This window comes from Mirounga angustirostris, unplaced genomic scaffold (genome assembly GCF_029215605.1).
Source record: "Mirounga angustirostris isolate CCGP_5_RB_7025 unplaced genomic scaffold, mMirAng1.0.hap1 SCAF_2, whole genome shotgun sequence".
Classification (NCBI taxonomy): Eukaryota; Metazoa; Chordata; class Mammalia; order Carnivora; family Phocidae; genus Mirounga; species Mirounga angustirostris.
In genome coordinates, this window is record NW_026991710.1 from 16,567,576 (window position 1) to 16,581,251 (window position 13,676).

Consider the following 13,676-nt stretch of genomic DNA (forward strand, 5'->3'; position numbering starts at 1 on the left):
TCCTACCACACGGAATCAAAGCTAGCCTGCAAGGCTCTGTGTGACCTGTTCCATGCCCTGGATGGTCTCATCCCTTCTCCTTCAGCCACAGCCACAATAACTTTCACTATTCCCTGGATATTATAAACCCTTTCCTGCCTTAGGGCTTTTGCACTTGCTGTATCTTCAACCGGGGATAACTTTTTCCTTGCTCATGAAGAGTTGTTCTCTCTTTAGGTCTGAGATAAAAACCCTTGACTTAAGGAAAGCTTTCTGTGTCAGTCAGGGTTCTATGGGGAAACAGAACCAAGAAAGAGGGAGAGAGAAAGAGAAAAGGAGAGGGGAGAGAGGGGGAGAGAGAGAGAGACGGAGAGAAGGAGAGGGTGGGGGGAGAGAAGGAGAGAGAGAGAAGGAGAGGGGGCAGAGAGAGAGAGAAGAAGAGAGAGGGAAGAAAGGAGGGAGGAAATGAGGAGGGAGAGAGAGAATGAGCAGTTGATGTTAAGGAATTGGCACGGGGTTATGGGCACTCACAAGTCTGAAATCTGAAGGGCAGGATAGCCGGCTGAAAATTCAGACAAGATTTCTATGTTACAATATTGAGGCAGAATTCCTTCTCTTCCGGGAAACCTCAGTTTTTGTTCTTAAGACCTTCGACTAATTGGATGAGGCAGACCAAGTTATCAAGGTACGCTTCACTTAAAGTCAGCTGATTGTAGATGTTAAGCACATCTACAAAACACCTTCACGGCAATATCTAGATTAATGTTTGCCAAACAACTGGACACCAAAGCCTAACTCAGTCAACAAATAAAACTTAACCATCATGCCTTCGAGGTTCCCTGTGCCCACCTGAGTGTCACAGAATTCTGTCCTATTATTTTCATTGAATGTACAACAATTTGCACTTAATTGGTTTTTTCCTTTCTTAAGTTTGCATTTCCTGCACTAGATTCCAGTGTTTATGAGTTGAGGACAATTCTCTTTTACTCATATACTATGTATCCAATACGAGTGAAGTACCTGGAACATAGTAAGTACTCAATAAGTGATAGATGCTCCATATGTTTGTGGAAAGGATGAATAACCAGGAAGAGCTTGACATGAGAAGTTGTGACTCAAACTCCTAAAATTCTATGGGAGTTGAAATGTCACATATTAGGTCTAATTCATTAGAACATGATTAGATAAAAAAAAAATTACAGATTCTATCTCATTTCCTTTGACACATTTCTTCATATTTCCCTCAAGTTAAATTAATCCACACAGATTTAAGAAGATTTTGGGTCTCACACATCAACTCAAATGTAGCATCGAAAAGACTTCCAAAGTTTTGGCAACTTATTTTATTTTAATGAAGATTTGAATGCCTGCCAGGATCACTAAAATAATTGCCAGTTGGGCTTATATTAATGAACACATTTAAATGGGAACTGTAAGAAAAATGGAAGATGATCTGCTTTAATGCGGTCGGTTCACTGCCAGCCGCTTGCAGTGATGAATGGTACCCTGGATTTGTTTTTAGTGCTAGCCACAAAACTTCTAAAGTTGCACAGCAGGCTCTTTGGGGAACATGCGCTGAATTCGAAAAATTATTTACCAGGGAAACATTTGTGTGAACAAGTTAGTTCTTCCAAAAACAATAAGAAAGAGTAATGCCATTCAAAGTTGATGCACACAGAAGTCTTACCACCTCCTGGTTAGTTTTGAGTTAACTTTGAGTCCTCAATTCCTCTCATCTTTTCAATCCAAACCATCAAAATGGCCAGTCAGCTCAGCCTCCAACATACCATATTTTGCCACCATCCTGGTCTAAGCAACACTTCTTTCCCTACTTTCCTGAACCTTCTTTCTCAAGGGTCTTCCTGTTTTCTTTGGTTCCCTACACTCAATTCTTCTTAGAGCAGCCTGACAGAGTCATCTTTAAAAAATCATTACCATATACTATATCTGACCCTTTTAAAACCAGTACTTTCTCAGTATCTTTAGAAATAGTAAAATAAAATGAATAATCCAGGTTCCACACACTAACCTCACTCCTGCCTCAGGATTCATGGCTGTTCTCTCTGCCTGGAATGTCCTTCAGGTGGCTGTGTCCTTCTTGATATTCTAGATTCAATTAAGAGCCATATCCCCAGGGAATTCTTCTTTAACCACCCCCATCAAAAGAAGCTCTCTCTTCTGCCTTTCTATAACATATTTCATCACAGTTCTGATCACACCAGGGATTTCCTTAATTGTTTGTTTATTGTCTTATCCCTCCCCTTCACCACCCCTGCCTCCCCCAGCTCCCACTGGAATGTAAGCTCTAAGAGAACTTACCCATCATTTTAGTCAATGCATCCTAAATACCTAGTTGAGTGGTGGGCTCATATTCAGCACTCACAGAATGGATGATGGAAAAAAATTATGTTGAGGTAAAGTCTAAGCTGCGATGTGGAGAGGGTATAGAAGTTTGCCTCATGAAAGGTAAGGGAGTCATGAGGAATAGCATTCTCTGAAGGAAGAAACAGGATCAAGACTCATCAGAGGGGATCACATCAATTGCAGGCAGTTCTTTATGGCTGAAGCAGAATGAATAAAAGATAGTACGAGATGAGACTGGGAAGGTAAGCAAGGGCTAGCTGGGTCACTGTAGTACAGAGAGAATCTAACGCAGGGTTGGACTTATAGCAGATACTCAACAAATACATGTTGATGAGTGCATAAGGCTCTTGAGTTTGTCTTCTAATGGCAGTGGGCAGACATTAACTGGTTTTAAGTAGGAATCAACAGGTCCTATTTGTGCTTTAGAAAGATGCTTTCAGCTCCTCTGTGGAGACAAGTTCAGAGGAAGATAAGACTGGAGTCGTGGAGATTGGGAGGCCATGTGGTAATGCAGATGAGAGATGACAGAGAGGCAAGGGCAGTGTAGAGGAAGAGGAAGAGGTAGATGGCAGAGATATAAAGACTAGAAAACTGACTGAGCTTGGAGATTAATTAGATGCAACAGGTTCTAAGGGAAGAATCCAGAAAGACATCTGATTTCTGGGTGACTGGATACATGGAGAGGTAACATTTATTGAGAAAAGTCAGGTTTAGGAGAAAAACAAGAGTTAAATATCCTGCATATATGTTCATTTAATGAATGTACAAGCTATTTTAAAAGTTAGGCATTATATGGATGATGCAAGATGACTTTTATCTGTTGTCTTGGTCTAGTAGTTTTATTCTAAAACCAGATACTGAGTGGAACAATGGGCCACACATTTGGAATTAGGAGTAGAGAATATCAAGATGAATCAGGCTCAGGCCATGGTCTTTAGGAAACTCATAGGTTAAACAGAAATAAGGTCCTTAGTCCACTTTTTTTTTTTCTCTCTCTCTCTCTCTTTTTTTGTTGGGGAGAGGGGCAGTTGTGGATACTGGTGTGGTGAAGTGTTGGCATAGCCCTTAAAAAGTAAATCCCTCTCTGGAGCAGGGTAGGGTAGAAAGGCAGTGCAGAAACTACTGTCTCCCCTATGAGGATTCCCAAGCAATCAAAGAGGAGGCTGAGAACTGGTGTGCTAACCCACTAGACCAATTACCATGTCAGGCTCAAAGTGTCCCCAAACAGGAACTCCTGACCAACATGTGTTTAATGGTTAGCTGAAAATAAAATTAAATATTCACAAATTGCTCATTGTTAGCTGTAGGATATATGTATTAACAAACCCAGTTGTGTCAAAAGAATCCCTATGCAAAAAAATACCTAGGAGGCGGAATGAGGAGTTGATTGTAGATGAGACACTTAAGTGCCCCCCACATGATTTCAAAATTTATGCCCCCCACATGATTTCAAAATTTATGCCCCCCACATGATTTCAAAAATTTATGCCCCCCACATGATTTCAAAAATTTATGCCCCCCACATGATTTCAAAAATTTAGCATGATGCTTAGTTAGTTTAAAATAAAAAAACCCGGGCACCTGGGTGGCTCAGTTGGTTGGGCGACTACCTTCAGCTCAGGTCATGATCCTGGAGTCCCAGGATCGAGTCCCGCATCGGGCTCCCTGCTCAGCAGGGAGTCTGCTTCTCCTTCTGACTCTCCCCCCTCTCATGTGCTCTCTCTCTCTCAAATAAATAAATAAAATCTTTAAAAAATAATAATAAAAGAAGCATCCAAATGCCACAGATTTTGTTTAAAACTCTTGTGTAAGGTGATATACTTCAAGATGACATTCCAGAATGTTCACTGTGATTTCAGTTACTTCTGTACTTAGTAGAATGAGTTGAGAAGAGCTGAAGGGCTCCAATGTCTATTGAGCACACTCTCAATGAAAGAAATTATGCAAAATATTTTTCATCATCTTCTCACTTGTTTGGGCATTAATAGCCTGAATCTTCGAGGAGAATTTAATGTCCAGAGAAGTTAAACCACCTGCTCAAGGTAGAAAATGTGTCAGTTGAAAGGTCTGAACCCAGTAAAGCACTTGTATCATGCCAGTATTTGGAAGTCAGAAGGGCAGCCATGTTTATCTGCTGAGACCTGTAGACAAACTTATCAGAAAACCCTGCTTCCTAGAAGTCTGACAGAAAATTCTGCTGGGGCATAGAAAATAATATTTTAACTCTGTTCTTATACCTTGATTTTAAAGTACATGAGTAATACTTTGTGCTTAAGGAAGATCTTCTATCTGAGTCTTTCAAGAGCAGAACAAAACCAATTATTACCCACCCCCCTTCATGATTGGAAGAGAAGATCTTAATCCCTAATTTGCTGACAGGGAGACAGAAGCTGCCAGGGATGAAGTGATTTACTGAAGGTTACACAATCAGCCTGTGAAGCCTCAAGAATAACTCGAAGGGCTCATGATAAAAGAGCAATTGCCTTATGCAATTAGCAGCTTATTTCTTTATCCTAAACACCATATCCCGCTCTTTTTCAAGCATGTGCTAAAGTCCTCCTCTCTCCCACCCTACCATAAGTGGGATTTAGTGCTTTTTATATAAAAGTACTTTGTAAAAAATGTAGACCCCTATAATTTCATCCTCACTTCCCCTCATCTATTTTTAAAGATGCAGTGAGTTCTCAAACTCTTCAAGTGGTGTAGGAAAAAAACCCATAAAAAAACTTTCATCTCCTGCTGGTTCCTTTGGCCACACTAAACCTCTTGCAGAAATCAAGGAAAAGTTTTGTGCTACTATTGGCAAAATCCCCAAGGAGAGGTCTGGATTTTAGGTACAACACTGAGGGTGGGGATTAGCCATGCTTTAGATGTGACTTCAGATTTAATTTAGCTGCTTGGGTTGCTGGCTTCTGGGGTTGCTGTCTCCTTAGGAACACTGCTGTGATGGACACACCCTATGGTGACTCCTCGTAAGTCACATTCTTTTTAATCTCCTTGCCTTGAGTGCTGGGATATACAGAGGTGGTAGGATGAGATGTCATGCCCATGACTATATTACATTATATAAGACTCTGCCTTAGCAGACTAGAGAGATTCTCCCTTGCTGACTTTGAAGAAGTGAGCTACACGTTATCAGAGATTCTGTGAGAAGGCCATGGATGGGCAAGGGACTACAGGCAGCCTCCAGGAGATTAGTGGCCCCAGGATGACAGCCAGCAAAAGAGTGGGGATCTCATAAATACAACACAGGGACATGAATTCAACCAACAACCATGTGTGCTTGGAAGAGGATCCCAGGATCCAGAAAGAAATGCAGCCCCAGTTAAGTTGCTTCTGGACTCCTAACCCTCAAAACTGTGACATGATGAATGAGTGTTTTTTAAGCCACTACAAATGTGATAACTTGTTACACACAATTAAAAAACCAATACAGACATCCTTCATTTTTAGGTAGAAAGGAAATTAACACTTAGCATTTTTAGGGAAGAAGGGCATTACCAAGCATTAAAATGATACCTTAAAGATATATTTGAATCTAATGGTTACTTTGATCTATTATAATTCAAATGAGTGAAAGAAAAAGAAGCGGGGAAGGATTTGGGACAGGAAGGCACCAGCTGTCCAAAGCAAATAGATCTAACTTCTTGTAACTTTCACATCCTGCCTTAAACAATGGGAAGGATATGCTGTAAATTATTAACTAATGAAAGTAAATGTCAAAAAGGCATAGCCATATTAAAACTTAGTGCCTCAGAAGACCATTCATGATCACCTAAAATTGAACTGAAGTTATGCTTGATTTTGAAAGAGAACAGCAAATCAAGTTTATGAATCATGTGTATGGATACTTATCTGACCTGCCGGGTCAGTGGTTACCAAATGTGGCTTTCTGTTAACTATCTATTAAATGGGATTTTTTTTTTTAAATTAAGAAGTTTAGAAAAAAATTATTGAGCATCACTTCAGATTTAACTGAGTCAGAATCATCAGAGGTAAGACTTGTTACCCACCTACACACACATTTCCCCAAGGGGTGGAAACCCACCAAAGACCTCATCAGGTTCCAAAGTAGCCAGTCTAAACATTGGTATTCAAGACTATGGGACTCATCACAATTAGGTCAACTCTTTTTGTGACAGAAGCACCTTATGCCTAGGATTTTATGCATCTAGTTCACTGGTTGTCAATCTTAGCTGCACATTATAATTACCTGGAGTGCTTTATAAATCCTGATACTCAGGATTGCTTCTTCCCAGAGCAATTACATCAGAATCACCACGCATGGTACCAACCTATTTGTAATTTTTAAAGGTCTTGGCATGATTGCAACATGCAGTTAAGTTTGAGACTGCTAACATGTAGAGAATACCTTGTAGGTTTCAGCATCCTTTCTAATACATAGGTACATAGCTCAAAACCCAAAACACTGTGGGGGAGGATGTAGGCCAACCAGGACTGGTCACTTCAATGGAACACAAAACTAAGTTTTAACTATTTGGAGATTTACTATTATAACTCCGTTTTATTGAACTTCATGTTTATTATCTTAATTTCTCAAAAACAGACAAAACTCAGCCAAAAAAAACACCAAAAATCAGGCAATGTAGGTATCAATATCCCAATTTATAGAGATAAGGAGACACAGACCACTGATTCAGAGACAGCTGGCAAAACAAGTAAGATATGGACCTGCGTCTGAGTGACCTGAAGCTTATGATATCTTCACAGTGATTCTTAGAGTGTGGTCCCCAGACCAGCAGCATTAGCATCACCTGGAAAATTATGAGAAATGCAAATTCTTCACCTCAATCTCAGACCTACTAAATCATAATCTTTGAGGCTGGGGCCCAGCAATCTGGGTCTTATCAAGTGGCGCGAGCCAAGCTACTCATGCTGTTTGACAAAGTCCAAGTATGGGGGACGATCCTGGGGGACAGGAGACTCCACAGCTGGCTCCTGCTATTCTCTTTCATTTTGTTTATGGCAATCTTTATAATTGTGGGAATATGTCTGGGGTTTCATGATAAAGTGACTACTCAGTTACGCCTATCTAAGCAATCATAATGAAACTAATTCCACGAGGCCCCCCAGGCGCCTCAGAAGTGGCAAGATTCTAAGAAAGGAACAGCTCAGGCTGTTCCACAGTTCACTATATTTCCTGCGCTATAGAACAAAATAGCAAGACGGTCACGCTCTGTCTAGCACCTTTCTCTTTGCGTATTGTTTTTTAGTTTTAGCGAAAGTCAACAAGCAGAAATCAATAAAGGTCATGTTAATCATTACAAAGGAAAAATAAAAGAAGGCTATGTCTGTAATCAAAAAAATGATCTAAGATTATCTCAGTCAATTGTGAAAAAACACAATCACATGTTACGAAAGTATGGAAAAACAAAAAAATCCTAACATATAAATAAAGTTCCTCCAAGGCTGTCAGGAGGAGATGCTTGCAACCTGATCCTGTGTCTGTGTCTCCTCATTCACCGACACCATCCTTTCCTACGAGAGACCCACCCCGGCTGGAGCTGGACTCCGGCAATCAAGCCTTCAGTTGATTTCAAGGCACACTAAAGATGGAGAAACCCTATGCTATATTCTGCATTTCTATCAGCTGCCTACTTTTGGAAACTCAGTTCAGCAGGTGGTAAGAGAAATAAAAATGTGGAGGTGACTCAGAAGGTAAAACAGAGTGACAGGCTGAGAAATTCTCTCTTACTAGCGTACCTTTCTCCCATTCCCCGTTTTTATTAATAATCTGTGTTGGATATGAGGAAATGCTATCAGGGATCAGGTACTGAGAAAAGATTGGGGGGCTCTGGCAATCTTTACAAACAGGGGTGATTTGCCATGGTGAGTTTCTTTATATCAGTGTGACTGTCTTAAGATGTTGGTAATCAGTTTATCCTTTTAATAAAAATATAGGGATTTTGAATGGTTTCATTAAAAATAAATAATCCAATTGGTTCCATGGAAATGACTTTTTGATCTTAAGAACTTGAGATAATTGTTGTTCAGGAAACCAAGTTGGTTTGCTTTCTCTGACGCTAAGCTGGTTCAGATTGCTGCCATCCTGTTAAACTGAGTGTCACCGCCTTGCTTTCATGCCTCTCTTGATATAATTCAGGATATATTTATTAGAGTTGGACATTTGACTAGGGGTAAATAACCACAAATGAAAAGAACAGTTGTATTTGATTTATCAGAGACATCAATTAATATTTTCTGAGCAAATTGTGGACTTCTTTCTTGTAAAGGAGTATGTGAATATGCTTTGGGCACACTCAGGTCTGATGGACATTGATCTCATGGCGAAGGATTGGGGGACAGAAAAATTGATGCAGAGAGAAGAGAAAAAGAGAAAGAGAAAGGAAAGGGAGGGAAGTGAAAGAAAAGAGACAAGAATTGATAAGGAGAAGAGACAGAGGAGGGAGAGAGGAGGGAGAGAGCACAGGAAGAAGAAAAGAGCAGGGATCAGGAGGGTAAGAAAAGGGGATAGTGAAGGGGCCTGGAAAAGAAGGAGGAGAGGAGAAGAGGAAGAAAAGAGGACAAGTAAGCAAAGACGAAAATAAAAGAGAGCAATAAAAATGAAAAAAATAAAAGACAAAAATAAACGAATGCAGACCTCAGAGTCTGGGCAATTTCTGTGAAGTGCCACTTGGAGAAGACCGACCTGCAGAGATGCTGCCTCTGGAGGTTAACGATGGCAGTAATCGTGACTTCAATTTGCAACAAATGGTACACAAAGCAGCCTGACCCCAAATGGAGAGACCTTCCATCACGGCAGTGGAGCGATAACATAGCAGGGATGCTGAGAGGTTGGATGAAATTCTCCTTTATTTGACGACCATTTTGTATCTGATTGCTACTGCCAGTGGTCATTCCAGCTGTTTTTTGGTAAGTGTTTGCTCTCTCTGCATACTGTGCAGCATAGACATAACTAATAATTCTCTAGCCTCACTTCCAAAGCCCCTTTCTCTTCATGCATGTTTATTTACACATGTTATCTTGATAGATTGCACATCAAGACTCCTTTTAATGAGAGTTGTGTCTGTGTGGAGCAAGTGCCTATCCCCATGCCATCTCCCCTCTTCCCACCCAGTCTACCCCCACAAAGGCCTGGGTGTTAGCAGAGAACCAGGTTTCAGAGTAGTAATGGGGAGAGAAAAACTTAGAAAGCCCAGGCAAGGAGAGTGGTGAGAGCAGAAATGGGGTGGAGAGAGACCCCATGGAGTCAGAGATGGTGGAAGGTTGTGTGCAATATGCATGATGGAACCCTATAAAAATATTCTGAAAAGTCAACTAGTGTTACACATTCTCTGAATAAACTTTTTATGTGCATACTGTGGAAGAGGCAGAGTTTGTCATTTGGTCTGCATGAGGTTGCACTGAGGTAGCAATTGAGATGGTCAGATTTGAAGAGGCTGGAATTAGCAGAACTCTTTGGACACTGTAGAGTCTACAGACCATGGAATGGGGCTGTTAGGGGGAAGACTTGAGGAGGGATCAATGCAATTTAATTTGGATCTCAAGGGGTACCTATAGTGTAGCTACTATGGTTTACATATGTGTAAGAACATAATACATCTTGGCCCATGTATGCCATTTGATTCACAATCATTTGACACTCTTAAGGACACAATGCCTTTTTTTTTTTTTTTTTGTAAAGTAGACTCCATGCCCAATGTGGGACTTGAAATCACAACCCTAAGACTGAGTCGCATGCTCTACCTACTGAGCCAGCCAGGTGCCCCAGGGATGAATTGCTTCCAAATAAATTCATGACAAGTCTTCTCTCCCTATATAAACCAGAAGCGCCTTGAATATCTTCTCTAGCTTTTGAATAACCTACAGAATCTAGCTTAATACTAAACACATACCAAGTATCCAACAAGAATGTGTCCCTGATCAATTGTTTGGGTCACTCATTGTCTCTCATCCTCACCTCCTGGTATGCATGAACTATCACTCCTTTTGAAGATGATTCCCTCAGAAAGGAGGTGCACCTGAATCACAAAGAACCAGATGCAAGGACTACTTACAGACACTTACGGTCTAGAGTCATTGGTAGCATGTTTATTTAGAAACTTATAGTGACTCTTCACCAGTGTCAGGAAAGGTGTTCCTTGATGGGCCTTAATCTATAGTCAAGATTCAAATTAAACATAAGACTACTGTTCAATAATGAAGTGAGAATTGAAGCTTACTGAAATGATATCATTACAGCCAAAACCAACCAAACAAAACATACCAAGAACCGAATTGAGTATGCCTTTTTCTATACTTATCCTTGTTTAATGTGCACCCACACTGTATGAGCATTGGTGTGCCAAAGTGACTCAAAGTCTAAATGGATATTGACAATATTCATATCTAGGAAAGATCCGTATGAAACATACATATGATGGGGCTCTCACAGAATCATATGTTTCCCCTCCTTCCTTCTCACTTCTCAATGCTCTGCTGTGGAGAGTATGAAGGTAAAGTCAAAAAGGAAGTTCTTACATTCTTAAATCCTCTGTAAAGAATCTGGAGTTCTTTCTTGGTAAATTTGCTCTGGGCTTCCAGAAGTTCCAGAGCCTCAGGCCGATGCCGGACAGTGGCCATCTCCAGTTCATCTTCCACGCTGTCTGTGGAGGAGAACCAAAAAGAGGCTGAAGAACAGTCACAGGTCACCAATGCTTATACACAACAACACAGGAAAACAGTGAAACATTTACTGGATGTCTGCGATTTTTCCAGAGGAAGGATTCTGATACCGCCTAAAGTAGTCTTTACATTTCCCAGAGTTTACATAACTAAGCTAAGACAATTCCACATAATCTTTCCCCCCCCAACTCTAATGATTAGATATTACAATATTAGCATTTTTATAATACAGTTTGAAGAGTGCACAAAATCACGAATAACCTTAAAACCTGGAATTGGTGTGTATATATACCAAGTATGGGTTAGAAAAATGGAATTTCAGTTTAATGACAATCAGTATTACCCTATGTATCACACAACTGGGAGGTAGGATTCTGCTAATACTCTCTGAGGATTCCACTGAAATCAAATATTTGGCCTGGGGCTATAAATAAAGTAGCAAGGTCAGGTGCTGAAGTGAGTAATCAGCTGCTGAGTTGACTGGTATAAACTCAGTGTTCATGGGTGCACTCTGGATGGACTGGGCCTGAGGAAACTTCTGGCTAGACCCTACTCTGTAGCCAAAGGAGTCTATAGCTACCGATAAACTCTAAAACATTGTACTTTCTTTTGTGAATCATATTTACACTATAATTTCTCAAAGATGCTCTATGTAAAAAGAATAAAAATCTGGGAAATGCTGTAAATGCTAACATAGTTTGGGACCAAAACAGTGGAAATTAAAGGTTTCCAGAGGATGTGCAACAAACAATTCTGTTTAACTTTGTTTAACCCAATTGACCCCAAAGTGTGTTTGTCCAAAGAACCCTTTCTCCCCACAAGTCACATCTGGTAACCTATACATATTTGCCCTAGGGTCCTGTAGACCACTATTTGGAAGGTGTTGGAATATATTAGGATCTGGGTGCTCAGGTCTCAAAGTATAGGATCCTTGATTAATTTCAGCTTTTTTGCAGTGGGGCCCAATGGAGGCCTAAGACATTCTTCTTGCCATCTGCCAATCCACACCTTGGCTAAAGAACTCAACAGGAATAGAAGCATCCAGGCCCAGCCCTGACGCCATGGCTTGCTAACCTCCATTATATTCTTTCCTCTTAGCTACAGATTTCCAACTCAGATAAGTGAAGCTCAGGAGAAGAGCTTTTTCTCATCAACTCTGCACCCAGGGTGTTCCAATTCTATGTCTTATGTGTCAGTTGGAAATATAGTTATCGTTGCCAAAAGTCACATCATTCTGATACTCAGTGCTGCCTTTCACTAACACCTGTACCTACTTCCTTCCCTGTCTCACTAAGTGCAGTGATGGGCCAGCGCTCTCACAGAGCAGGGATAAAGAAGTTTCCGCAGAACCCTAATCCTGGGGTGTCCTAATGACTGCCCTCAAGTTTACAAAAGACCAATAATGGCAATGAAACAGGTACTTAGAATTGTCATGTTTGTCAAAATGGGGAAGAGGGGATAAAAGCAGACATTTGTTCTGTACTTTTCATATTATAATAGTTTATTTTGAAACAGTGAGATGGAAAAGCTGCAGGATAGTGATGGATGGAAAGGAATAATAAAAGGGACATGAGAAGATGGGAAGGCCAAGAATAAACTCGATCTGACAAGCATAAAATTGATGTGAAAGTAAGCGAGATATGCACCTGAAGGATGTGTAGAGGCCTACGGGTGGCTGGGGAAATGGCAGCTAGGCATTCACAAATTGACCTCAGGTTGGACTTTACGGGGAAACTCAAAAAAGCCCAAATGGGGCTCCTTCAATTTTCCCCTTCATTCACTGGAACATTTGAGTAGAATGGGTTGATTCTACTCAATAGGTCCTGAGCTTAGGGAGGAGGTACTCCCTAAGATTGCTGTTGATCCAATGAATTAGACTATGCTGTTGTTACTGTAGTTGCCAATGCAGAAATAAATGCCCTGGAACAGACTTGATGTAAATAGATAATACCAGATAGAAAGACTCTGCTTTCTTGAAAAATACCTTCACGTAAGCTTCTTTTGAATCGATTACAGTATAATTCCCTCGGCTTAAAATGTTCCTTTTTCTTCTTTCTGCCTGTTGAAATGTATATATCTCTTACGATCTAATTTAAGTATTACTGCCTCCTCTTTGAAGCCTTTCCAGATTGCTCCACCATACAGAACTGGTAGCTCCCTGGACAGAGTTCTCACACCCTACCTACCTCTCATGAAGCATGCAAAACATAACATTACGAACTGTTCATGCCTGCCTTCTCCATTGTGAGTTCCTTGAAGACACGGGCAATGTCTTACGGATATGTATATCCTCTGGACCTAACAGATTCTGGTACCCCATAGTCACTCAAGAATTACTTAGTGTATGAATGAATAAATTAATGGATGAATGGGTGAATCAGCAAACAAATGATGTTGCTACTAAAGTTTCCATTCCCCTGGGACCCCTTGAACCTTAGCAACCCTCTAGAAAATTATTTCTGAAACTGAGGTTTGTGGACCATTGGTAGACCTTAAATGCCTTCTTTGGAATCACTGTGTTCTCCACGCCTTGTTCTGAGAAACACAGCAAAAGCAAAAGCAGAGGAAATTTTAATCAGATTTTCTGAGTAGTCCTTCAATCGTTGCACAACTTCTCTAGACCCATGACCCTTCCACTGGAAAGAAACAAAACAGCGCATTCGTTCTTTGGCCTTTGTAACCACCCA

At 40.6% G+C, this 13,676-nt stretch overlaps 1 protein-coding gene across 3 annotated transcripts in view; it reads right to left on the reverse strand.

Annotated features, from left to right (window-relative positions):
• The window catches only part of KCNIP4 (potassium voltage-gated channel interacting protein 4), a 1,124,788-nt gene that overhangs the window by 94,734 nt on the left and 1,016,378 nt on the right, over positions 1 to 13,676 (reverse strand). For all 3 annotated transcript variants that reach the window (XM_064584333.1, XM_064584334.1, XM_064584335.1), the window contains one exon: positions 10,846 to 10,970. In XM_064584333.1, the coding sequence (XP_064440403.1) occupies positions 10,846 to 10,970 (125 nt within the window). The remainder of the gene's footprint in view (positions 1 to 10,845; positions 10,971 to 13,676) is intronic.